General features: G+C 40.7%; 1 protein-coding gene across 4 annotated transcripts in view; it reads right to left on the bottom strand.

The window, feature by feature from the left end:
* Positions 1-12,049: 12,049 nt before the first annotated feature.
* PDZPH1P (uncharacterized) overlaps positions 12,050-26,154 on the bottom strand; it is a 153,293-nt gene continuing 139,188 nt past the window's right edge. For 3 of the 4 annotated variants that reach the window (XM_056824952.1, XM_056824953.1, XM_007486256.3), the window contains 2 exons: positions 21,983-22,118; positions 12,050-12,280 (listed from right to left, as the gene is read on the bottom strand). In XM_056824952.1, the coding sequence (XP_056680930.1) occupies positions 12,181-12,280; positions 21,983-22,118 (236 nt within the window). In that variant the 3' untranslated portion in view covers positions 12,050-12,180. The remainder of the gene's footprint in view (positions 12,281-21,982; positions 22,119-26,154) is intronic. The other variant, XM_056824954.1, reaches the window with a different exon arrangement.

The following is a 26,154-nucleotide window of genomic DNA, read 5'->3' as shown; positions in this document are numbered from 1 at the left end:
TAATAAGGAAAATCCTCTGAAATGCCTTGACAAGATGTCCTTGTCAAGGCTACTTGTGCACATGCCTTCAGCACACTGGAATGTTTACAGTTTATGACATTTCAATTGGTTTTGAAGCTACTGAATAACATTGGTTATTACCATATATGGAACAGGAGGACTATGTCATTTTCCCCACCCCCACCCGTACCTTTAATAAGATTAAAAGCAAAACTACTTTCTGGAAGAAAGAAACCTTTTAGAAGGGGAAATTTTGGTTTTCTCCCTGAGAAGAAATATTTAACTGACCCTCCCATCTTCTTCTGGGGTGAGGTTTGTGTAATCTGACTCTTGAATTTTGTGTATATATACTGGTCATTTTCTTCAAGATCTTTGGATCTTGGATCTTTTGTGGGTCTGTCTTTGATCCTGGTGTTTATAGTTCACAGTTCTAACAATAAATCTGTTTGAGCTCAGAAAATTGCTTCCCAGTATTTATTTGTGTGGAAAGGAAACTAGAACAAGTTCTGGGCTTTCTGCCACTGTGGTGGAACAGGCAATAATATAAATATATACATATAACTATATATATATAAACATAAATAAAATAAAATAAGGGAATATTAGAGAGAGAAGAAATTGTCAAGACTGACAAATTTTAATAACCAGTTCAGATTGGAGAGGTATCAGGGAAGAGGGAAGAGCGATGTCCCTAAATAAGATTGGAGTCTTTCTCAGCTTTGGAGCTGAGGCCAGGCCTCAAAGGCTGGTGGAGGCTTTCTCTTATTCCTGTCTACACTATACCTGTGCTAGTTTTCTTAATTTCAGAATCTTAGCAGTAGATAGCAAGCAACAAGAAAAGTTCTGACTTTCAGAGCTGGTTGGGCCTGTCTCTTCGGGCTGAAGAAATCGAGGCACTCCTATCCAGACTGGAAAGCCCAAGTTCCTCCCACTGCCCATGCCAGGAAGGAAGTGCTAGTCACAAGACCCACTGCCACTCCCAGTTGCCCCTTCACCCACCAAATGTCAGTCTTGACAATTTCTTCTCTCTCTAATATTCCCATTGTTACCTATTCCAACACAGTGGCAGAAAGTCTATAATTTATTCCAATTTCCTTTCCACATTTGTCTTTTGTACACTCTGAGAAGCACTAGTGTGAGAGTTTTATGCCAAACATTAGTTCTCATATCAATCTCTGTGTTCAGAGTTCTTACTTTTTCAAGACACCCTCATCTTAGTGCTTAGAGCTTATAGCAAAGACATATTGATGTGTCTACCTCAGAGCAGTCTCTTTGTTTTATTAATGCTATTTAGTTATTAATAATGACCCCAAAGGGGTGTATGGGGTGCTCAGGGAGGGGTAGTATCTCTGGTATGGAGGGCTTGTTGTGCCCTCTTAGGGCAGCTCTCTAGCCTCTGACCCCCACCTGACACCCAGCTCTCACTTGTGGCTCCCAGGAGCTGCTAACATGTGGCAGTGGCCACACCCCGGGCAACAGCTTCGACAGGCTGGCTAAACCTTGTGAGGGTAGCCATCGGGTTGTAGACCCCTGGTGAACCAAGGCTTTGCTTGTGAAGACTGCTTCGGTGGAACAGGCAGAAGAAACCAACAAGAAACTTCAATGGCTGAGATGGCGATGCAGCAAAGCACTGTGGAGTACCTAAGGCGTGTTGGAGCACAAAGGACAACACGGCCATCCAATGCAGCTGAGGAAGTCTCCAGGTGTAACGACTTTTCGTACCACTGGACCCAGGCTTCCAACGCCGAGAGAGTGGGACTGTCTCTGTGCATCGACTTTTCCACTTAAATCTCCTTCACACACAAGTGTCTTTGTGCACACTCATCTATACACCATAGGTGAAAATGCACAAAGACAATCATCATCCTCGGTTTCAGAGAGACTACTGCTCTAATGACCCCAAAGTTGGTAGCTCTGATAAGCCTAGGAAAAGTCATGAAGTTCTTAGGCATGTTGATATAAGGAATGCTTATTAAACAATGCGGCTCAGGTCTCATTTCTAAAATTATGAGAACTGAATCAAATTTCTAGGAATACAAGTCATTTCCCCAATTGACAAATGGTCAAAATATATGAACAGACACTTTTAGAAGAAAAAAATCAAAATTATCTATATTCATAGGAAAAAAATTTCTAAATCACTATTAATTAGAGAAATACAAATTAAAACAGCTCTGAGGTACTACCTCACATCTTTCAGATTAGCTAACATGACAGTAAAGGAAAGTGAGGGAATGTGGCAAAATTGAGACACATTTATTGTTGGTGGAGTTGTGAATTAATCCAACCATTCTGGAGGGCAATTTGGAACTTTGCCCAAAGGGCTAGTGAATTCTGCATGCCCTTTGATCCAGTAATACCACTATTTGGTCTCTATCTCAAAGAGGTCAAAAGAAAGAGAAAAGGACCAAGTGTGCTATCTATCTATCATCTATCTATCTATCTATCTATCTATCTATCTATCTATCTATCTATCTATCTATCTATCTATCTATCTATATGTCTATCTATCTATCTATCTATCTATCTATCTATCTATCTATCTATCTATCTATCTATCTGTCTGTCTGTCTGTCTGTCTGTCTGTCTGTCTGTCTATCTCTTTATCTATCTGTCTGTCTATCTACCTGTCTACCTGTCTGTCTGTCTGTCTGTCTGTCTATCTATCTATCTATCTATCTATCTATCTATCTATCTATCTATCTTTTATCAGCTCTTTTTTGGTTGTAAAGAACTGGAATCTGAGGGGATGTCAATCAAGAGGGAAATGGCTGAATAAGATGTAGTATACAATTGTGGTGGAATACTATTTTACTGTAAAAAATGATGAGCAGATTAATTTGGAAGGACCTACATGAACTGAGGCAGAGTGAAATAAGCAGAACCAGGAGAACACTATATATAGAAATAACAAAATTGTATGGTGGTCAACTGTGAAATGTTTAGCTATTCTCAGCAATACTATGATCCAACAGTTTTGAAGGGCTTATGACAAAGAATATTATCCACCTCCAGAGAAAGAATGGATGGAGCCTGAATGTAGATGAAGCATACTATTTTTCACTTTATTTTCCTGGTATGTTGCAGGAAGCCATCAAGCTCATGCTGTCTGACATGGTCACAGCTGGAAACTGAGGACTGCAAGGCGGTCCTCAGGAAAGATGAGACACCCACTTTATTCCTTTAAGGTTGGGATGACGTTATTTTTCTTTTGTGTATTCCCTCAAAACTAGCCTAGGATTTTTCCCAGAGCATATACTTGGCCAATGTCATCTTTGCATCAAAAGCTCTCACAAAATGCAAAAAGATCAGTTTAACACCATAGGAATTCTCACTTCCCTATTTTCTTGCCCCTTCTAGAAAATCTAGCAAATGATTGTAGAACACCACACAGTGTGTCATCACCAAATCTCTTGGCGAGTACATGGTTCACAAAGCTCAAAGTAGAAAAACAAATGAGTTTATTTATTAGTCCAAGAAAAGAAAAGTCTTATGGAAGATAGGAAAATAACTAATGAGCAACTCTTTCCTCAAAAGTTGTATAATTTTAGAAATTTGTAGTAATTTATATTTTGTGTAGTTCTTCCGGTTAACAGTGTTCAAGAATATGGCACCTACAGAACCTATGGCACACATTGTAGTTCTCCAGATGCCAGCAAGAAAAATGTCTCCATTTTTCTGGGGCTCTCCATAGTTCTCAGATATTAGTATGAGTCATCATCTTTGTAGCTCTCCATAGCTCTCAGTCAATGATATTAGTTTCAGTATTGTTAAAAGAGGGCTCTCTTGGTCACTATTGTAGTTGTGCTTCAAGGCAAACACTAAACCTGACTAGGATACCACCCTACTGAAGTTTCTAATTTGCTCTGTGGTTCCCACTAACCTCTGATCTACATAAAAGTTTATCCAGTTGTCAGAAACTCTTCTCCATCACTGGCGTGTGACAGAAATTCAGAGTCTGACCTCTGGATTTTCATGACTGAGTTTGGGTGGAGGTGTCCTGGGCCAGGTCTACTCAGGTTGGTTTGGGGCTACAGAGTACAAGTTTAGGATTGGAACTGGATGGGACACTTGTAGTCCATATGATCTTTAACAAAAAAGTTTGGGTTCTTATGTCTTAGATGACCAGGAAATTACAGCAGATCTTTGAATCTTTGTTCTTCAGATCAACTAAGACTTCACCCAATCTCTTGTGACTCTTCCTTTAGGTCTTTATACATTGCAAGAATACAAATATGCCACTTATGACTGGCCTACTTCCCTATCCAAACATTCACATCCTGCGTGGCGAGGGAAATGACAAGGTGCAAGAGAATGATTGACAGGCCGTGAGACTCAGAATCTTCCTGAGCCTCGTTGGGTCAGAATTCCTAGGGACAGTTGATTCACTGACACTCTGGACCTGAGAGAGGAAGGAGACAGGCGTATTTGTGAATCATCTTGAACCCACCCATCAAGATATTGGCCTTTTTAATATCTGCTGGCTGTGGTGTGGAGTCATTCTTCAGTCTTCTGCTGGACAGTGTTTGAAGAGTGGAAGATCTACTTGGAAGAGACCATCTGTGACCATCACACCTGGGATTCCTGCCTCTGGCCCACCAAGGACTCTTTGTGAGATACTGATCCCCTGTTGGACTTGCCTTTAGATAATTTGAGTTTTAGTCTAGTGTAAGTCAGATATTGTTTATTTAGTGGGTAAAAGAATTCAGATTTCACCCTTTCCTATTTCCGTTTCCTTCATCCCTTCTAGGTTAAATAAATTCAAAATGTATAAGTTTTTCCCTCTGCATTACTTTCCTTCCCCCTATCCAAATTACATATACTTTTAACACCTGGAAGACATCTTTCATCCCAAATGTATGCAGAGTGTGCTTAAAAGTCTTAGTGCAATTTAAAGCTAGGTGGCACAGAGTATCAAGCTGGACTCTAGTGACTTTACCCTGTAGATCATCACAGAAATATTGATCACACTTATTACGGTAAATAATAATGAGAACATCCAAATCTAAACAAATTTCAAATTGAAGAACTAATATCTTATCGCCTGGATGGTTATCAGAAAGAAGAGCAAAGTTAGAGACTTTAATTCAATTGTCAATCGGGTTACACTGAATAAAGCTTCTAGAATCCAGGTATAGATTCCTGCTTTATCTGTTCTCACAGAAAGAATATAATAACCTGCTTGCTTTTCTAGCTGGTGCTTAATAGCACTTAGGCTCATATGAATCCTTGGTATCTTAAAGGACTATTACATTTGGGACTAAAAAGTATTTGTTCATTCATCAGACAGACATTTATCAAGTGATTACTAAATACGAAGCACTGAACGGTATCGGCAGTGATTACAGAGATAAAGAAGATACCATCCCTGCTCTTACAGACCTCACAATCTTATAAAGGAGAGAGCGTCTATACAAATGATTATCACAGGAGGAAGACATTCCCTAAGATGCCTAATGAACACCCCTTAAATATTAACAGATATTGTCCATTGGGGATTCTCCACTTGGCCACGGTAGGAGACAGCTCATGATGGAAGAAACAGAGGACCACTGCTGCCACGGGGGAATGCTTAGGGCATTCAGCTAAAATCTCATACGGCAACATTCGGTTTGAAATTAGACATCCCTAAAGAAGATGAAAAACACTCCTTGCTTAAAGCAATGATGAGCTAAGCATGGTGGCATATGACTGTGTGTAATTGGAAATCAGTTACCCTAAAAACTGCATTTCCCAGGAGCCCACTGACTCCCTGTCATTCTGTACTTCCTGTAGGCAGAGGGATAAAATCCAGAGGGGCTCCTGGTCTCCCCTCTTTGCTTCCTGTCAGCGACTGTGGTGGTAAGTGGGGGTTTTGAACAGGTTGATTAGCCATGAGCATGTACGTGGTTTTTTAATTTTTGTTACCTTTTTATTCCTTTATTTCTAATGATCATTAATAAATCTCTTAAAATATATATAAATTATTATACATTCATTTTAATTGTTACAACGGTCATCTCTGCTCTTGGGGTAGCTGAGGCTGGTGGAGCATTCTGATCAGGTGTCCTCATTATGTTTCCACTAAACTGTACCCCTAGAAGCAGAGGTCACCAGGTTGTGTAAGGAGGGCTGAACCCACACAGAACAGAAACAGGAATTCCAAGTTTCTGTGCCAATCAGTAACGAGCCTGGTCATTGTTTCCTGCCTTGTTCAGCCATGTGACTTAAATCTCTCCCCCTCTAAAGTTCTTTCAGATAATTAGGAAGTCAGAACAACAAGGAAGATTTCACACCACCATGACTATGTTTTTGGTAAAAACGTGCCTATTATAAATGAATTCACTTAAATACGAAAGTGCTGAATTAAACAGGGTGATGTTTGGAATATAAAGTTTCCTATTTAACCAACTCTTCAGATATCAAGTGAAAGTCTATGAAATGAAATGAAAAAACGACTCTACTGAGTTATGGCATTTCTCTGCATAGCGGAAGAGCAGAGCATCTTCCAAGAACTAAACGCCGGTTTATTTTGCAGCCCAGAAAATGGCAGGAATATTTGTAACAAAGATAAAATTGTATTCACTTTGGCTACAATTGATTTTATTCACGGTCTAAAGTATTTACTTACAGCTACAAGTTTGAACACTGAAGGCCAAAAGGACACATTTGAATACTGAGTTGGAAACTCTGAAAGCGGTTTTTGAGTGAACTAAAGGATTTCGTGTCAGGTTCAACCAGCCGCCCACGTCAGAATCACATTCACAGCGAATACCCAACAAGTTTTTGCAGTTGATGTGACACAGTGGGCTGAGTTTCGTGAAAGGTCAAGCTGAGTACCAAGTGTCACCCGCACATATGCTAGCACAAAGATCGGACTGTCTTTAATTCCAAGTTTTCACCAGAGATAATCATGGTTTTGCCACACTCCAGCTATCTGGTGGGAATTCTGCTGTGCTCAAGGGAGATGTGCATGGTGGGTGTGAGGAGGCAGAAGCATCTTTCCAGGGTTGACCAGAAGGAAGTTCAATCTAGAGTTGAAGCTGGGAAGGACCTTTGGAAAACGCTCGATACTCCATTTTACTAACGAGAAAACTGAAGCCTACAAAGGGTCAGTCAGTAAGTTATCTAACTAGCAGATGGCAGAACAGGGATCCAGACATGTTTCCCAATTCTCAATCCATCAATGTCCTTCCTACACCTTTGAGAAGCATTTTGGGGAAAATCCCAAAGATCTGTAATTGTATTTTTGTCGTTTTTCTTTATTTCTTCTCATCAACAAGTATTTATTCTCCCTCCCTCCCTACTCTGAAAAAAAAACCCCCAAAAACTTTTGCTATAAATACACAGAGTCAAGGAAAGAAAACATCATTTATTAAAAATGTATCATGTGCAAAGTTCTTTTCTAAGTCTTAAAGATCACAGACAAAAAATGTAAGATAATCCCTATCCTTAAGGACTTTCTATTTATTCTACCACAGGATAACATGCAAACAGGTAAGTAAATGCAAGAAAACGTAGAGGGTACAGAGCACGAATAGCTGATAGGAACAGGAAGAAGCTGCAAGAATCAAGTGTCAATTGATGTGACCTTTATAAAAAGCTGAAGATTCCAAGGAGAACAGTGTAGGAGAGAGTACGTTCTAGGCAAAAGTATGGAAGCCAGTTTGGCAAACATCAAGTAGTCAGTTTGACTGAAGAGTTTGTTAAATAGGAAATAAATCCGGAAAGTTAACCTGGAATGAGATTGGGAAGAATTGTAAATTCTAAACTGGGGAATATGAAAAGTATCCTAAACTTGTTGCTGGCTGTATACACATTTAATGGAGCCGCGGTCCCCAGCTCCATGTGGGTGGTGGCACTCTTTTCCAGCTTCCTCTTTCAGGCATGATGCTCTCTCTGGACAAGGCTACTTGCTCCTCTCTTTGGGAGGTAATGGGTTTCCTTTTAAGCATGCTCAGGAAGAACAATGACAATATAAATTACTCTCAATGAATGCTTCATTTTCAAATCTCTTCCCATGAGGACTAACCTATGTTTCCAGGAGAATCTGCATTGACTTGTTTTTTGCTTTGGAGAAGCTATAAAAATATGAACAATCATAATTCTCTTTCCCCCAGTTTATATCAACACATCCACAGCTAGGGATCTTGGAAGGTCCTGGTGATTAGACAAAGAATAATTCCCTTCTCCTAATCACCCCCCCCCCCATTCCTCCTTTTCTCATCTAGAAGATAAGCATGATTTTCTGGCCGAAGTGTTTAATTTTAATGAATATTTTATTTTTTCCAGGCATTAGTTTAATTTAAAAATAAATTGGAACTGTTTTAAAAAATAGCTCAAGAAGCTTGAGAGATTCTACTTCAAAAACAGGAAAAAAAAAATCTCCCTATTTTCTTTTTTGTTTGTTTTGCTTTATTTCAAATCTACCATAGTAGTTAAACACGACCCTTTTTATCTAACATTCTCCTTATGAACTTCCTTTTGTGTTTGTTTTTTATCTTTTTAATGACTCATTTCTATTCATCCCCCCCATTTTTAGGGGCACTCTCATTTGTCCTTCACACTTCTTTTCCTTCTCTTCTCCCCAGGCACTAATAAAACCCTTTCTTAAAACAAATAAATGTATTGATGAAAAACGATTCCATAGTATATTAGCCTTGTTTGAGAGTATATGTTGCATTTTACACTTTTTGACCAACAAGTGGGAGACATACTTAATCATCCGTCTTCTGGAGTCTTTGGTAGCCATTGCTTTGATCAGAGTTCTTAAATATTTCATTGTTGTTTTCCTTTGTAATATTGTAGAGATTGCAGACATTTTTCTCCTGGTCTTTTTGACTTCATTCTATATCAGTACGTAAAAATCTCCCCAGATTTCTTTGCTTTAATTATTTCTCATGACATACAAAGATTGCAGTATATGTTCATGCCATAAAATTATGGCATATAATTATTCAACCAATTCTCCAAATTGTGATCATTTACTTTGCCTCCATCTCTGGGCTAAAGTATATCTATATTTTTATCTACCTACATATATTTATATCTATATATTGCCTTCCTCTCTCTCTTTGATCTTTTTCAGAGTAACCCTACTAGTAGTATTTCTGGGTAAAGGGGTGTGCACAGTTTACTAATCTGTTGGGGAGAGTTCTAAATTGTTTTCCAGAATGGTTGTGCACCTCCACACCACCACAAACAGTGCATTTAATGTGCCTAATCCTAACATGGTTTCTCCAATAATTTTCATTTTCCTTAAATTGTTGTCAGTCTGATAGTGTGAGGGGGGTTTTGAAATAGAAACCCATAGACTCCATATAGACAATTTAGGTAAATAAAGTCAAAAAGCCAAATTTCTCCAAGTCAAGGTAGAAAGTTAGATTTTATTGGGAGAGGGCCAAGTACTCCAATAAAAATGTTCTCTTGCATGTATTACATTATTGGACCCCGGCAAGAGGCAACGCCCAGAAGCTAAGACCTGGTTTATTTAACATAATGACATATCATAAGACATAACATCATATAGACCTTATTTTAGAAACAGTTATCCAATTACAAAGCTGATTAGTTAGTTCATTTCAGAAAGCCCATATTAGTCTTTAGACTAATGACTTAGTTAAGCCAAATTCCCATTACCTCTCTCTCATCTGATCTGGGGGGGGGGGGGAGGATGGCTATTTCCAAATAGGGTACAAGATGTTTGTGCCATATTGGGACATGAAATTCAGATAGTCAACATCTTATGATAAAGGGAAGCACAAACTTAGGGAGGGGTTAGACATCCCTTTAGAAGCAGTTTTTATGCTTTAGTTAGAAATCCTTGTAATTCTACTGATTGTGTTAGGATTATAATGGAATTTACACTAATCACTTTATAATCACAATACTGATTATCTTAAACCTTTCACTATCACTAAAACCCAATCAAGTATAAGGGGGTAGGGATCTTTTTTTCCCCACAGGGGTTTAATTTTGGGGAGCAGGAGTTTGATCAAAACCCAGTATGCAGTTTATTAAATGCAAAACACTTAGTTTATTATTAGGAAATATGGATAGGAAATAGGAAGGAGGAAAATGAAAGTAATATTAATTGGTAGTTAGACCTAAGTTCCCTTCTAGTTTTAAGATTCTATGAAACTATGAAAAAAGACCTTTTATGGTTGAATGGCTGTCCTTGGGTTTAGCTCCCTCCTTGTTCCCCTGAAATGATAGTCCTCTTATCTGACTGATGTTATTTAAATAAAGATGAGTTTAATAACAAGTTTGGATCAGGGAAGAAGGAATCAGGATTTCCCTAGATAGGGTTTGAGTCTCTTTCAGCTTTTGAGCTGAGGCCAGGCCTCACAGGCTGGTGGAGGGTTTCTTTTATTCCTGTCTATACTAATCTGTGCTAGTTTTCTTAAGTTCAAAGTCTTAGCAGTAGACAGCAAGAGGAAGAAAAGTTCTGACCTTCAGAGCTTGTTGGGCCTGTCTCTTCAGGCTGATGCCCTAAAGACCGACCTTACAGTTCAAACTGCTTCCCTTAAGTTCTTCTGTTCAATGACACAATCATAGAAATCCAGAGAGAACACACAGTTGGGAAAAGTCCAGGAATAGAGGAACTTCTATCCAGAGACAGGGAGAGCGCTCCTTCCAGTTCCAGGGCCAGGAAGGAAGTGCTCCTCACAAGACCAACTGCCACTCCCAGTTGCCCCTCCCCCCACCAACTGGCATTCTTGTCAATATCTTCTCTATAACATTCCAACAGCTGTTTGTTCCACCTGAGTGGCAGAAAGTCCAAAATTTGCTTCAGTTTTTCTTTCCACAGATGTGAAGTTATTTTTCATTCAATATTTATTTATCTATCTGTGTACCTGTTTTCCCTCACTAAAATGTAAGATCCTTGAGGACAGAGAGTGATTTGTTATTTGTATTCACAGCCATCTAGCACAATTCCCTCAACCTGGTTGAGTTGAATTGAGAGAACTTTCCCAGAAAGCCTATATCTTTTTTTTAAACCCTTACCTTCCATCCTAGAATCAATACTGTGTACTGGTTCCAAGGCAGAAGAGTGGTCAGGCATTGGAGGTTAAGTGACTTGCCCAGGGTCACACAGCTAGGAAGTGTTTGAGGCTAGATTTGAACCCAGGACCTCCCATCTCTGGGACTGATTCTCAATCCACTGAAACACCCAGCTGCCCCCTATCTCTATAACTTCAACTAGTGTGGTCCCCTCCTCCACTTTATAAACTTTTTGGGGGGGTGGCAGAGTAGATATTAAGAATTATCTTGCTGGCTAGGGAGCATGGCATAGTAGCAAGAGCACTACAATAATATTAAAATACTAACATTTAGCCTTTATATAGCAATTATTATGTGCCAGGCACTGTGCTAGACCCTTACAAATTTTATTTCATTTCATCATCACCACATTTCTAGGAGGTAGGCACCATTATGATTCCCATTTTATAGATGAGAAAATTTGGGCAAATAGAGGCTAAGAGACTTTTAAGTGTCTGAGGCCACATTTTAACTTGGGTCTTCCTGAGTCCAGGGCCAGCACTCTGTCCAACACTCTAGCTAGCTGTCCCAACTAGACAGAAGATCTTTTTGGAGATTCAGCTACACCATTTACTACTGTTATGTCATTGGTAAATTGATTAATGAAAATGATTAATTAAGGTTAAGTTTTCCCCTTAAAAACAAGGATAATACTTTTACTACTTACCTACATGTGAGAAAAGCACTTAATAAATGAAAGAACACTCAATAAATGTGAATGATAGCTGCCTAGGCACAGGGAAGCACTGCAATCTAGTTTATTTTGCATTGATCTTTCCAGTTACTCTGGTCAGTCATTTATTTCATTTGTTATTCATTTTCTAAATTAAACTAATTTCCTATATCATGAGATTATAATCAACTGGTGGTGACACGGTGAGGTCTCTTATTCCCTTTTGCATGTCATTCCTAGAGTAAAAGGCAAAGTATCACAAACTCCAACATGAAGTTGTAGAGAAACAAACACTTCCCTTTTATTTTCATATCATTTAAGACAAGGAAGCAACGCGAAGGAAAGATCACAAAGTTTTATTTTGAGTTTTGCTTTCATGTTTTATTATCTATGGAAATAAAATGATATCAATGCTACGTTTTTCTGGCTTCTGAATTAGCTGACAATTAGCATGAAACTGTACTACTTTGGGACTGTCATCTCCTTCACATTTTGGTTTCCTCCAAAGGCCGGTTCATGAAGTCTTCAATAGCTTGGTGCAAAGGGAGCCATTTTTGAATGGATGTTTTCAGAGCTGTAATCCAGCTACAAAAAGGAATGACACCAGTCACCGAACAGAATTACATATGCAGAAAAGAGGTGAAATAGATCAAAAGTGATTTCGGGAAACTAGTTCTTGAGCTTGTCTGATTTAGTTGTGATGTCCTAACCATGAGAAAACCTCGGAGAACAGGAGGGACCGCAGAAGTTGTAGCTGATGATTCTGAATACACAGAATCATCACGGGCTACTTCCTAAGCAAAGCTCCGGGGATCTCGAAAACTTGAGACAGTTGATCAAATATGCCCACAGAAAGTTGGGTACTGACAGTATAAGACCTTTGAGTATCAACAGAAGGCAAAAAATACCTCTCTTGCCCCCTCCCCCAAACAAAAACATATTAGAAATGCTGGACAAGGTTTTCTTGGCAAAAATGTTCCATCTTACTCCTCTTCTCATTGCCATTGAACCCAATCATCCTCTGTTCATAGTATTACACCAGGGTGGCACAATCATTAATATTAGCAATGTTTCTATTGTCTCTCTTGAATAAATTAACTATGTGAATGAAAGCCCATCATGGAAAGAAATACCAGGAGACTCTTCTGGCTCAAATGGACACAGCCACTTCGTTTGGGGCTTCGGAACTTGTCTTTCCTGTGACGGTAATGGCCTCATCAATAGGGAATGTACTAACTTTACATTTTTTTTCTCCTTTCCATTCAGAAAGTCCAGGTATCCTCACTTCCTTCCATTCACAAACACACACACACACACACACACACACACACACACACAAGCTTTACTGAGCTAAGTTGGTTTTTCCGTGTCATTACTGGATCACTGGAGATAACATCATCAGGTAAGTGATACTTTGCAGAATCTTCTTCCTGGATTCTGTAAAAGCAAATTATCCCTGTACCAAGAGAAACTGGTAGCTTCTGCTCTCTTGGACTATCCTGTACCCTACTGTGGAACTCATCAAGTCATCACTCAAACAAAAGCACTTATGAAGTACCTACTCTGTGCTAGACACGGAAATAGTTTATTGGTCAAATCCACTGCCAGATTCACTTTATTGTTCTCTTTTCCCATCCAGCATCCAGAGAGACTGGAAGCCTTCTCTGAAAGGGCCCTGGCGTCCTCCTTAGAGTGACTGAATAGCTCTGTCAGTATTCTATCCGTGACATTCACTCGGATGCTGAACAGGGAACATTGTGATCTGTCACTTGACTTGATTAGCAAAGGCATGATAAGGATATGATGTCAACTCACCTGGCAAACCCCTTACAATACTAATTTAATGACTGTCCTCCCCGAGGTCTGTCTTAGGCACAGACAGAGTAGACAGCTCTCTCTGTGGCGTGATTAGAGGGACGGCAGGAAGATGAGACATCTTCACTCCTGCATCATCACGCCCCGCGTGCCTCCCTCCCTCTCCACCTTCCCACTTGTCACTAGTGCCTGAGAGTCCATAACTAGAACATTTCCTCTGGATTAACCCCTTATTGCTTGCACAAATGTGGAGGGATCGTGCATGTAAATGTTTTCAAGTTATTTGGCTTGAAACTGAGAACAAATTTAGCATTGTGAGCTGTCACCACTGTTGTGTGAACTGGTTAATCAGATTTTTGATGACGTGGCAGGTACTGGAAAGAGGGAATAGCAATTGGAGTTCTGGCTCTTCAGAGAGCAGAACAGCTAATTTAAGCTTCTTGATTTGGCTTAATAAGTTTATTCCCAGAAAGCTGAGGGAAGCTGCCAAAGGAACTATTATTTTGCACTGGATTCTAGGCAAGAGGGAGGAATTTAAAGTAGCAACAATGGGAACTTTGTGGGAAATCCTGATTCAGAGTTTGTGATAAAGAAGACAAGAAAAAGTATACGTGCATGACCGATGAACTAAATTTGGGGAGAGAAGATTTAACGGGCTTCAGAAAAAGGTTAGATAAGACTCTTTATCTAAGGATGGACTAAAGTTCTGTAGGGAAAACCAGTCCAGGAATGTTGGTAAGCTTCAAGAAGCAATTCTGAAGAAACAAATAGAGACACTCCACTAAGGAAAGAGTGAACTATCTAGAGGCCGATGTGAACAAAGAAATGGCAGTATTCCAACTGATCTTAGAGCTAAAGCTTCAGGGAAGAGATACGGATGTGTCCTCTTTAAGAGCACAAATCAATCAATCAGCCTGTATTAAGTGCCTTTGAACTGATAATTAATTTCTAAAATTAAGAATTGGAGGCAGGTACATCCGATTCTTTGGGTGTTTGCTGGGAGGAGCATGATAGGCAGTGGGGAAATGGGGCAGCAGTCATTCCTTACGTGGGCACAGAGTGAAGGGTAACAGAGGCAGATGGCAAGGGGACAAGCAGACAGTGTGGGGGAAATTATGGAAAGGGGGAGAGGTACAGATCCTCAATCACAAAACCAAGGGTTTGGGTTTAAGGAGCACTTACAGCATCTACCTGCTGGAGACTGAAGTGCTCAGGGAGCAGGAGTTTGAGTCTCCTTTTTAGAGGGTTTTCGTAGGGAACAGAATAATTCTTATCCATGGCACCTTGGGGTTAGTTCAGAGTTCTGAGTAAAACTTTAAAGTTAACATATCCTCATCATCTCAAGGTGATCGGCACCTTTTCGATGGTCTGGAACAGTGGAAGTCTGGAGTTGACATTTCCTAGCAACAGAGACCTGACAGCCCCTCGAGACAGCTTCTGCTGATTTCGTGTGTATCACCAGAACGTGAAGTTTGGTTACTATACGATATCATTTGTACACATTCCCTTTTGATCTTTCTTATAGTTTGTCTGTGACTTCCAGGTTTTCCTTTTGCAATCTTACTTCCTGCTATTGCCCCTTTCTATCGTCCACTGATAGACGTAGTTATCATATTGACTAGAAGTGGGCAGCCGGAGAGGTGAGCAGAGCAAGACACAATTTTAAAATTGCCTGCCATGTTCTAGTGACTGCATTTATTTCAGAGTAAGCACATTCAAAGAAGGGAGCCATCTTTACTTTCAAGGACCCTACAGTCTCGTAAGGGAAATAGCAAGAACAGACATAAGCTCTGTATACAAGCTAATATACTCTGCATAAACAGAAAGAGAATCAATTGAAGTCATTTAAATACAAGGTAATTTGAGAGTTGAGGAATCAAGAAATGCTTCCTATAGAAAGAAAGGGGTGCGCTGTCTCATGAAAACAGGGACTCTATGAGTCACAGGGGGGGAGGGAGGGAATTCCAGACAAGAGGGGACAGGCATTGCACAGACATAGAGATGAGAGATGGGAGTTCTGTAAGAAATGGAGAGCCAAGTGGATGAATGTGAGATGTGAGAACCCAGAATGTGGAAGAGGAATATGTCTAGTGAGACTAGAAAGAAAGATTGGAGGTTGGTTGTGAAGGGCTGTTAAAAGTTGGAGGGCAGCTGGGTGGCTCAGTGGATAGAGAGCCAGGTCTAAATACAGGAGGTCTTGGGTTCAAATGTGACTGTAGATGCTTCCTAGCTGTGTGACCCTGGGCGAGTCACTTAACTCCAGTTGTGTTTCCCTTACTGCTCTTCTGCCATGGAAGAGATACTTAGTTAAGACAGAAGTTAAGCATTTAAAAAAAAATTAAAGACTTTATATTTAACATAAGCACATATCAAATATGTATTTGAGAGGCAATAGGGAGACACTGAAGTTTATTGATTGGAGGAGTGGCTTCATCAGATCTACACTTAAGGAAAATCCCTTTGGCAACAGTGTGCAGGATGGGCTGAAATGGGGAGAAACTTGAATGTTATGAAGACCAATTACGAGGCACTGTAATCTAGGTAAGACGTAACGAGGGCTTGAACTTGGGTGATGGCTCTGTGAATCCCAGGGATAGAATGTAAGGGACACAGAGGTAAAAAGTGGCAAGATTTAACCACTGCCTAGAAATATGAGCCGAGGAAGAGCGAGAAGTCAAGGATATTGCTAAGGTTATGAACCTGGGAGCCTGGAAGATTGGTGGCACTTTCAATAGACAAGGGAAGTTTGGAAGGGACTTGGGGGGGGGGAGTAAAGTATGAATTCTGTTTTGGACAGATTCAATTTAAGATGGCTCCAGGACATCCAGTTTGAAAATCCCTTTCCTCTGGGTATCTGGTGATGAGGGGCTTCTTACGGTCAACCCAGAGCAGCTGTTGAGGTCACAGAGAAAGAGAGATAGGCACAGAGACAGAGACACAGAGAGCAGTTTCAGTGGAGTGATCAGAGTCCAAATGGCAAGGTCTGAGGAGTTAAGTGAGAAGGGAAGAAGCAGAGGCAATGGGTGCTGGAATATTTTTAGGAATCTGGCTAAGAAAAGGAGGATAGATTTCGCTTTGGATGCTTGTAGAAGCTAAGAAGGACTTGACTTTGGCTCTTCTCAGTTCTTTCTATTCTCAGCACCTCCAGAGGTTTTAGAGCTGGAACTTGGTATACGGCAAAGACCTGGAGAACTGATCACTGCTTTGTGCAGCAGTAACACGGAGTCCTTCTTATTACCATTTAGTCGTCTTTCAGTAATTGTAGACACTGTGAGCAAGATCTGGATTCAATAGTTGTGTTTCAAGCATCCTCCAGTAGAGAGAATTTTTTTCCAGCCTTTTTTGATGGTAGCTCAGCCAAATATATGGTAGCTTTCCAAAAATATTTTTGGAAGGTAATCATTTGATGCCCAGATTTCTCTTACATAAAGGTCATGTTTTGATGAGCTGCTGTATCTAAAAACACTTTTTAATGTTGGCTTTTGTCTTTACATTATAAAATTTACAGATTACCCCCATTTCTCGAGAGGTCTCAAGTAACAACGTAAAAATAATTAAGGAAAACCCAATAAGTGATCATATCTGAAAGGGCATGTGAAACTATACATCTGAAGCATTAAACAATTAGCAATAAGCTATTTTTTCTCTCTTATCTCTATTCCATTGGAAAGAAAAGAGAAAAGAAAAATTCCCCACAGCAAATATCCATGGACAAGCAAAGCAAATTTTCTTGTTACATGTATACAAGAATATCTATGTCTCGTGCTGCACCCTAAATCTATCACCTCTCTGTCAGAAAGTAGAAAGTGTCTCTTGGAATCATGCATGGCCATAGTTTTCATCAGTTTTTCCAGGTTTCAAAGCTGTTCGTCTTTATGTAATTTTGTTGCATAAATTGTTCATTTGGTTCTGTTTATTTGATTTTTTATCAGTTTATAAAAACATTACAGTTATTCATTTTTATAATTTTACTAGAGTATAATTTTTCTTTTGATTCTTCTCACTTTCCCATGTATTAGTTCCTATAAGTATTATCCTATATACTTATCGTAGTATCACTTCCAAGGCAGAGGAGCGACAAGGGCGAGGTAATCAGGGTTCACTGACTTGCCCAGTCACACAACTAGGGAGTGTCTGAGGCCAGATTTGAACCTAAGCACTCCGAATTTCAGTCTTGGCGCTCTATCCAGTTGCCCCACTTAAAAATTTTTGTATTTCTTTGATCTCATGAGAAGTATAGTTGGGTCAAAGGATATGAATTCTTTAGTAACTTTTTGTATATAATCTTAAGTTGCCTTTAAGAATGGTTGTACTCTTTCAAGGGTCCCCCAGTGTCCTAGCAATGCCCCTGTTTTCCACAGCCCCTCGAACATCTATCATTTTCCATTTCTGTCATCTTTGACAATCTGATAAGGGTGAGGTTGACCCTCAGCGATTTCAATTTGCATTAGGGATTTGGAGCCTTTTTTTCTTACAGTTTCTTACAGTCTTTCTTTCTTTGAGGAGGGATCCTCTATTCTTTGTTCAATCATGATCTTTTGTATGTTGTAGTGACACTAGAAAAGCATGGCAGATAAAAAATAGATTGCAGAGACCACTACTTACAGCTGGATAGAGCTCGCCAAACAGTCTTGTTTATCAAATGTCAAAACAAATATATGTGGCCAAATATATATATGTATGTATATATACATATATATACACACATTTATACACACACACATATTTATATACCAGAACCAGGAAATGCCTGGGGGTTGCCACTATCTCTTTGTGCCCTCCGTGAGAAGGAGCCTCTGTCTATCTCTTCAGACAAATACACTTTTCGGTAGAAGTAAGGCATGGCTATTGGGTTACATGGTATCTCGTTGGAACCATATAACAGAGCCAAAGTCTGGATCATGAAATTGTCTCCTCAGATATTGATGAAGGAGGCTGGCTGTGATTTTATATTTTCTGAACTTTGAAATGAAAAGCATGAAACTCTGATACTATTTCCAGGCTCTCTAAGTCACTGGATATTTGGGAAGATCATCCGGAATCTTCCCCCATCTTCTATCACTTCTGATATTGTTAAGCAAGAAGAGGGATCTGCAGGCTCTTTCAGACAGGAGCGCCAGCATAAGGCCGTCTATCAAAGGGTGTTTCTGAAGGAACTGACAGATGCTTCCCCAAGAAGAGGAAGAAGCCAAGTACTGACGGAAGCTGCCTGACCAAGCACAGCCATCCCGAGATGCAAAATAAAAGTCCTGGGCATTGGCCTGGGGTGGGGGCAGGAGAGGGGTTGGGGTGCTAACAGTTGTGCATGAGTCTACATGAATGGGAAAGGAGAATGCTGGGAAGGAGACCAGGGCGATGAGCATGGAAGTGGAGAGCAACTGACGTGTCTTCTCTCCTAAACAAGATCTATACAGAAAGAGCAATTTTTTATGTAGCAGGTTATCAGCTGTGTCCCAGGAGTCAGGAGATGTCCAGAGAGATTCTGCGGGCAGCCTGCATATAATAGTCTATCCAATTAGGTAAAAAACGTGGCTTCTGCACAAGGGGAAGGCAACAGTGATGGCCCTTCTCTAGGACCTCCGTACCCTGCAGCGATGCTTCTCCAACTGTTGTGCTTTCTACATGATGATGAGTTCCAACTCCCCATTGAATATTCTCTTTGATCCCTTTTCTTATGTTCCAATTCATTCTTCTTGATGCACATAAGTGCTGGTTACAGAATCACTAGGGGAAGCCCTGAAAGTCAATGAATATAAAATGGGGGGAACGTGACATCCTCTGATGTTAAAATAAGGAGAAGTAGTGGATCAGAGCTATATTCAAATCTGCATTAGCCCCAGACTTAACCTAACCTCAATATTGGAAGCCCCGGAGGAAGAATTAAAAACGGAGGTCTTGGAGGATTGTGTTTCTGGTTTCACTGAGTTTCTCTAGCCCTGCACTCAAGTGAACCCCTAAACCCTCAGTATACAATGAATAATCTTTACACTCCGTATGCTGGCCTGGGAAGAGGGAGTTCTATAATCGTCAATAGCCAAAATAAAGTTCTGTAGAGGACGTTAAAGCCATTTACAAGAATCCTCCAAAAAGAGGGGAGCCAAGTAGATGCCCATCTCTTCTTTTGGGGACCAGGATTGGAGGGAGCTAGGAAGGAGTCTTCTGGGATGATAAGAAGATGGAGTGTAAGAAGAGGTCTGGGAAGAAAGGGAGCTGTTTAAGGACGCCACATTCCCAGAGTGTATACAGAAGGGAGGACACAGGAAACGAGGGACTGCAGAGTCCTCCAACACAACTGGTAGTGATTCAGGAGCTTGCCATACTGCTCTGCCGCAAAAAACACGGCGGCACAGTAAGAGAGACTATCATCAACTTTTGTCCGGCCCGGAGCATTCTCTCCAATGGCAGTAACCAGTGCCAGTGGCAGGGCTCCAGCTCTTTGCGCTCTTCCCAACATGCCTGCTCTCGCTAGACTGGGATCAGAAGCCACCGCATTTGACTCGTCAGCAGGTGCGTCCTTGGCTCCAGGGCCACAGTGGGGCAGCCTCCATGCCCGCCTGCTTCCACTCTGCTTCCGCTTGTCAGGAGGCTTTGCCCTCGTGAGCTCACCATCGTTCCCGGCACGGGGCCGTGGTGAGTGGACGTGCTCCATCCGGAAGTCCTAAGTAACGGTTTGGGCACTCACTAACCGACTTGTGTAGAAAAGAAACAAGGCAGTAAGGATGGAGCGAGCCTCGCAGGAAGGTGACAGATGGAGTCCACGGGGAAAGTACCTGTGCGGGGCAGGCACGTAGAACACAGCTACACGTGCCTGGAGAAAAGCACACATGCGCACACGTTCCCTGTGTATCCATCCTCCGTTATATATCGATTAGTGCATGCCGAGGAGGATGAGAGACAGAAGAAAGGAGGCTCCCCGTCTGGGCCATGAGGAAGCCGGAGGGCCAACTCTGGGGGTTGTGATTATGCGTGTCATTGTTTGAAAAAGAGGACGCGTGCCTGGGCGCTGTTCTAAAATGAATACTCACAAGCTATTATACTTCATAGAGTTTTATGAATAATGACTAAAGTAAAAGAGCTACCTGAACTCAGCCGGTCACGTGTAAAAGAGAGCATGGGAGGAGTCACTGCCCACTTAAATACCAGCACCTCAAAGTGAGACCCAGGAAAAGGGAAAAGGATTCTGGGTAATAAGGAAAGGAATTGTGGGGAATGTGGTTTTTAGGGGTTCAAGAATGTCTCACTCTACGGTGGTTTGGGGACCCAGGCATACTCGTGAAGAGGCTTCCTGAGCGATTGTTTGACTCCAGGCTGGACCTATGCATAAGGGCAAGGGAGGGTCCATGACTTGGACAGGAAGGTATCGTGGGTTCCAACCTCAGAGACTTGGGAGAAATATTAGGGATGGGACAGTGTCTGAATGCCCGCTGCCAGGTTCAGTGCAATGTGCCTCCCCAATAAGTTCCGGGTGTACAGGGCGATTCGTTCCTAGTATAGGCTCGAGCTTGCTTCCTGAAGAATGGGCTCATTTATCATACTGGGCCGCCTTGGGTTGGGCTCTAGAGAGGACGAGAACTGGGAAACACCAGAAATCTGGAGCCCAGGAGGGATGTGCTCAAAGCAAGAAAAGGAGCAAAGGCTATTCAGTAGAGTGGAAAACAAGCAGGCCCTCGCAGAGCAGCCGCAGTCAGGTCCAAGAAAGGCAGCCGGCGGGCATCATCCGAAGGAAATGGCTGATGGGTTGTGGATTTCCCCAAATCGGAGATGTACTAGTGAATGTTTACCCCTGTTTCTCTGGCACATTGAACATACTTTAAAAGTTTAACTTACTAACATTTCCTCTAGCACCTTCGTAGGTCTGGACATGGGGCATTCGCTCACCTTGGAAACCCTCCTGGCGGTAAGTACCGGAGTTTGAGGTGAGCCCCAAATGAGGATGCAGCCAGCATCACTGTGTGCCCAGGACCATGCCTGACGGCCATCTTCTTTCCCCTTCTCTCCCCCAGTCTGAGCGGAGCTGACCCTCCCACCTATGCCTCTTTCGCTATGGACAGCTGCTGGTGGTATTAATTGTGGGAGATAAAAAGATGCACCTACAGATAGGTTACTGAACTGCAGTCTGGGCTGATGAGAAGTCTCGGAACTCTTCCTTAGACCTCCAGGAGCCCCAGAACAGAGTGTTGCTGAGGTGACAGAGCAGAGGCCAAACTCTGCCCTCTCAAGAGGAGCCCAGACCCTCATGTGAGCTCCACGGCAACACCTCCTGTTAGCCAGGCAGGGAGCTGGGAAGAAATTCAGACTCCCATTTGGAAAGACTCCACGGAGAGCTGGGTGAGAAAGCACTGAAAGAGGACAGCCAAGCAGTCTGGCATAGGAGAGGAGCCTGAAGATGAAGATGAAGATGTGGCACCAGCTCGATCAGACAATGGCAGTGCTGACAAGACACCTGTCAGGCCAGGGGAGAAAAGGACTCACCGTTTATTTTCTGTTTCATTTTCTGCACAGAAGTAAAACGTTTGAAACTCTTCGGATGGGGGGCTGAGCTCAATAACAGCCTGCTTGAAGCTAAGGACCTGCTCACTCACCGTATATCCCTGCAGGTAGAGGCCACCTAAAGAGGGTGAGAGGAACAAAAGAAAGGCAAAGGAGGCAGAAGAGACCAATCAGAATGGAGACAGACAAAGTAGAGTCTATACTGAATAACCAGAAAAATGTAGACCTCGGGAGGGATTTTAGAGACGATCTAGCCCCACTGCTTCCCTTTATAGACGAGAAAGTTGGCATCTTGAGAAAGAGCAGAGGTAACTTGCATTTGATCCCACATTTGGTGGTGTCAAATAGGACTTGAATTTAAATCTTGAATCCCAACTCATTGGTCTTTCCACTACAAGCTGTATAATGGGGGTTTTGTTTTTGTTCACTAAAATTCCTTTTTATTTTTTTAAATTCTTATCCTCTGTCTTGGAATCAACACTAGGCATGGGTTCCAAGGCAGTAGAGTGGTAAAGGCTAGGCAATTCCGGTTAAGTGATTAGCCCAAGGTCACACAGGTAGGATGTGTCTTAGGCCAAATTTGAACCCAGCACCTCCCATCTCCAGGCCTGCCTTTCTCTCCACTGATCCACCTACCTGTCTCCCATCCTCTATTTTCTTATGTTTCCCCTTCTCAAAGAAGAGCACCTCTGAAATCACAATGTAGGCAATAATTAAATGAGATTTTCATTTTTTCAGTGTTTTTAAGAGATTGTCTCTTCAAAAAAATGGAAATGATGGAGCTGTCCAAAATCCAGAAATTTTCTTTGAGCTTCAAGTGTATGTAAAACATTTAAACATTAAAATTATAATGGATCTGTTTAACATTATGGATATGATCTGCTGAAGTAAAAAACAGGATTAATATGCATTTGGAAATATAAATCTTTTCTCATGTGACTTTTTGCTTCATATTTGATGAAATCAAGAATTTAGAACAAACAACAAAAACCCAAACCAAACATAGAAAGTGCTGTGAGACCCAAGTTCAAATGGAAATATATATGAGGTAAAATTAATTAGTAATTTCATGACTCAATAAATTAATATTTATGTTACATGTAGAATTCTGTGTTTGCAATTTTTTGTTTGTTTTTTAATGATGAAGGTTGAAACATTTGTAGTCATGCCTACAGACTTCTGGAACAAAAGTGACAGATCTCTAAGTTAGGGTCATTTCTATTTCAAATTAAATTTGGCGAAGGGGAAGACCAAAGGACCCAGAGCTATAATAACTATCTTCAAACATTAGGAGCTCTGTCCCATAGAAGATGTGAAGATTAAATTTAACTCTCCTCTGCCTGTGAAAATGAAATTAATTAACTCTCCCTGACTGTGAAGATTAAATTAACTTCCCTGCCCATTTTTAGATCTAATCACCAAAAGTGATTTAATCATTTAATGGGAAGGTCTGTGACCCACATGTGCAATAGTGGGTGACAATCAGAATAGGCAGACTGCTTCCTGGGCAGTCCTAAGCAAGGCTTTAGACTATGATTTGTCCATATAAAAAGTGGAGGAAGGCACAGGAAGTGACCCAAGGAAAAGGTCTTTAAAAGGGAGTTACAACTTCCTGTGGGACACAGTTCTTCATTCTTTGGAGTTCAGACTGGTGAAGAACTGGACCTGAGACCTTGAACTTGGCATGACTGTTCTTAAATCTCTCCCTTTCAGCTGATTTTCTGAAGAGACTAGCCTCAGGAAAGACCTATCCTCTGGAGAGAGGCTCCCTATATCCCTAGGTCCTTGGCTACAAGGGCCAAGGCCTCTCTCTCCTGCCTATTTTAGAACCAGGGGTTGGAATAAGTACTTAGTGCTTAAGCTAGATATCTTACCCTATCCTCTCTGAATTTCGTATTTCACTTTATATTTTGTAAATAAATCTCTTTGGAATAAATTAAATTCCTGGCAACCCTATTTTAAATATAATCCAGTCCAACTTTTTTCTTACAATTAACCCCCTTTCCCCTTTACAAAAAGGAATCAGACTTGTTTGGCTTGGCCCCCAAAGGAAGAGTGGCAAAGTGGCTGAGTTTTGCACAGTGTATGGAACACATTTCCAGTAATTAAAGTTATCCAGTTGTGGGATGGGTTGCTTCAGGACCCCTTCTTTGGAAGTTTTAAAACAGAAGCTCCATAATCATTTGTTGAGGATTTTTTGAGAGAATTTCTCTTGGGTTGGACTAGAAGGCAGATGGGGTTCCTTCCTATTTTGAGATGTTGTGATTCTATGATATTTTGTGATTCTATGATATTTTGCTTCCTTTTTAAGGAAAAAAGAGGAGGTCACTTTCTACCAAAAGACTGGAATGAAAATAGAAAAAAATACATACAAATGCTTGCTAACATTTGCTAGCAATATGATCACAGGCATTCGCTTTCCTCATCTACAACAAGGGGGAAAAAGCAATACTTTCAGTACCTATCTGACATGGTTTTCATGAGGATTAAATAAGATAAAGCACTTTGTAAGTCTTGTGGAAGTATATAAATGTCAGATACTATGAATATTCCTGTTTAAGATCAGGTCATTGCCACTGGAACACATCTGGACTTACTGATTAGCACATAGTACACAATGAAGCACTGGCAACTGCAATAGAGGATTGTAGAAGCTTCATATTCTCTAGATATCTAGAAGATGTAAGCTAAAACAAATCCCCATGTGACAAGTAAGGACTTTTATTACCAAAGCACCTATTTTCCAGAATGACCTGGACCCAATATTGATCTCTAAGTATTTAGAAAAAATATTTTAAATCAATGTCATCATATAAATATTCAACTTCCAAAATCTAGAGACCTTTCAGAAGATGCTAAAACAACGTGGGAACAGGACAAGGTGTTTTACTTATTGATATTTCATTCTTCTTGTTTCTTCTATGGGCTTCAGACTGTAATGGGTCAAGGACAAGTTGCCACCCTGCTGTTTTTTTTTTATATTTTATAAGTTTATAATTGCTTTTTTGTACAAGCTCATCGTCTGCAGACTCATTGAAAGTGTCATTGATATAACTCCAGGAGCAGACAATGGGATAACTCGCACCCCCGCCTGTTCCCACAACATTTTTATTTCTTCATCAGGCTCCTCGTTTAAAAGCATTTCATTTCACATAACTTGGGGAGTCTTCATATTTGGTTTGGTGCATCTATTCAAAACAGCATTACTAAGTTTTTACGGATCAATATTCTTAAATGTTTGGATCAGTAAGCAACTGTGGGCAACATTTTGGTCTGATCGTGGTTCAGTTCCAGTAGAGTTTATGGGTTGGATTCTCAAGGATCCTTTAAAGTTAATATTGATGGTAGTCTGAGGATTTGCTCTCTGTCAGTGCATGAACAATAGACGTACTAATGTATAACTTTAGTCATCAAGTCAAGTCCAGGTATTAGGTAAATGATAGTTACACCTGGGAGTGATGTGTGATATACAGGGTGTTTTTACCTCTTACGCGAATGATCTGTATTTACACTGCCTGGTCCTTAAAGAGAGCCTTTCTGTTAGTTTCTAGGGGGAATGTCTTGATCTTGAATTGGCATCCTAAAGCCCTCTATTTCCACAAACACATTCACATGACCCAAGCTTTTTTTTATATTTCTTTGCTGATATATTATTGACTGAGTTCATATTTATGTTTCTGATGGAGGATCTTTTGATGTCTTTCTTGAAATAAAGCCAGTTCATAGGTTCTTTCTAAGAATAAACCACCTTCACTTATATTTTGAAAATACAGAATCCTATATTTCATCAACCTGGACTTCTGTTTGGTGAAGTGATATCTGCTTGTTCCAAAATATTTCAGTGGATATGAAACTATTGATCACACACACACACACACACACACACACACACACACACACACACACACACACACACACATATATATATACGTCTATATGTATATATTCTCCAAGAATGATTATCACTTTTCTTCCTCTTTTTGATATGGAGAATTGATGGGCTCTACATTTCACGAATATTAGACAAGTTTTGGTCAGGATGCTTTCAGTCCATTTTATACTTCCCAAAGTACATATTACAACTGGTATTGGGCAGATATTTATTGCTTTAAACATGTTTTTTTCCCATTCAAGGAAGGGATGGATCCCATTCC

Source organism: Monodelphis domestica, chromosome 3 (genome assembly GCF_027887165.1).
Source record: "Monodelphis domestica isolate mMonDom1 chromosome 3, mMonDom1.pri, whole genome shotgun sequence".
Taxonomy (NCBI): Eukaryota; Metazoa; Chordata; class Mammalia; order Didelphimorphia; family Didelphidae; genus Monodelphis; species Monodelphis domestica.
This window is presented reverse-complemented; position numbering and strand designations above follow the sequence as displayed.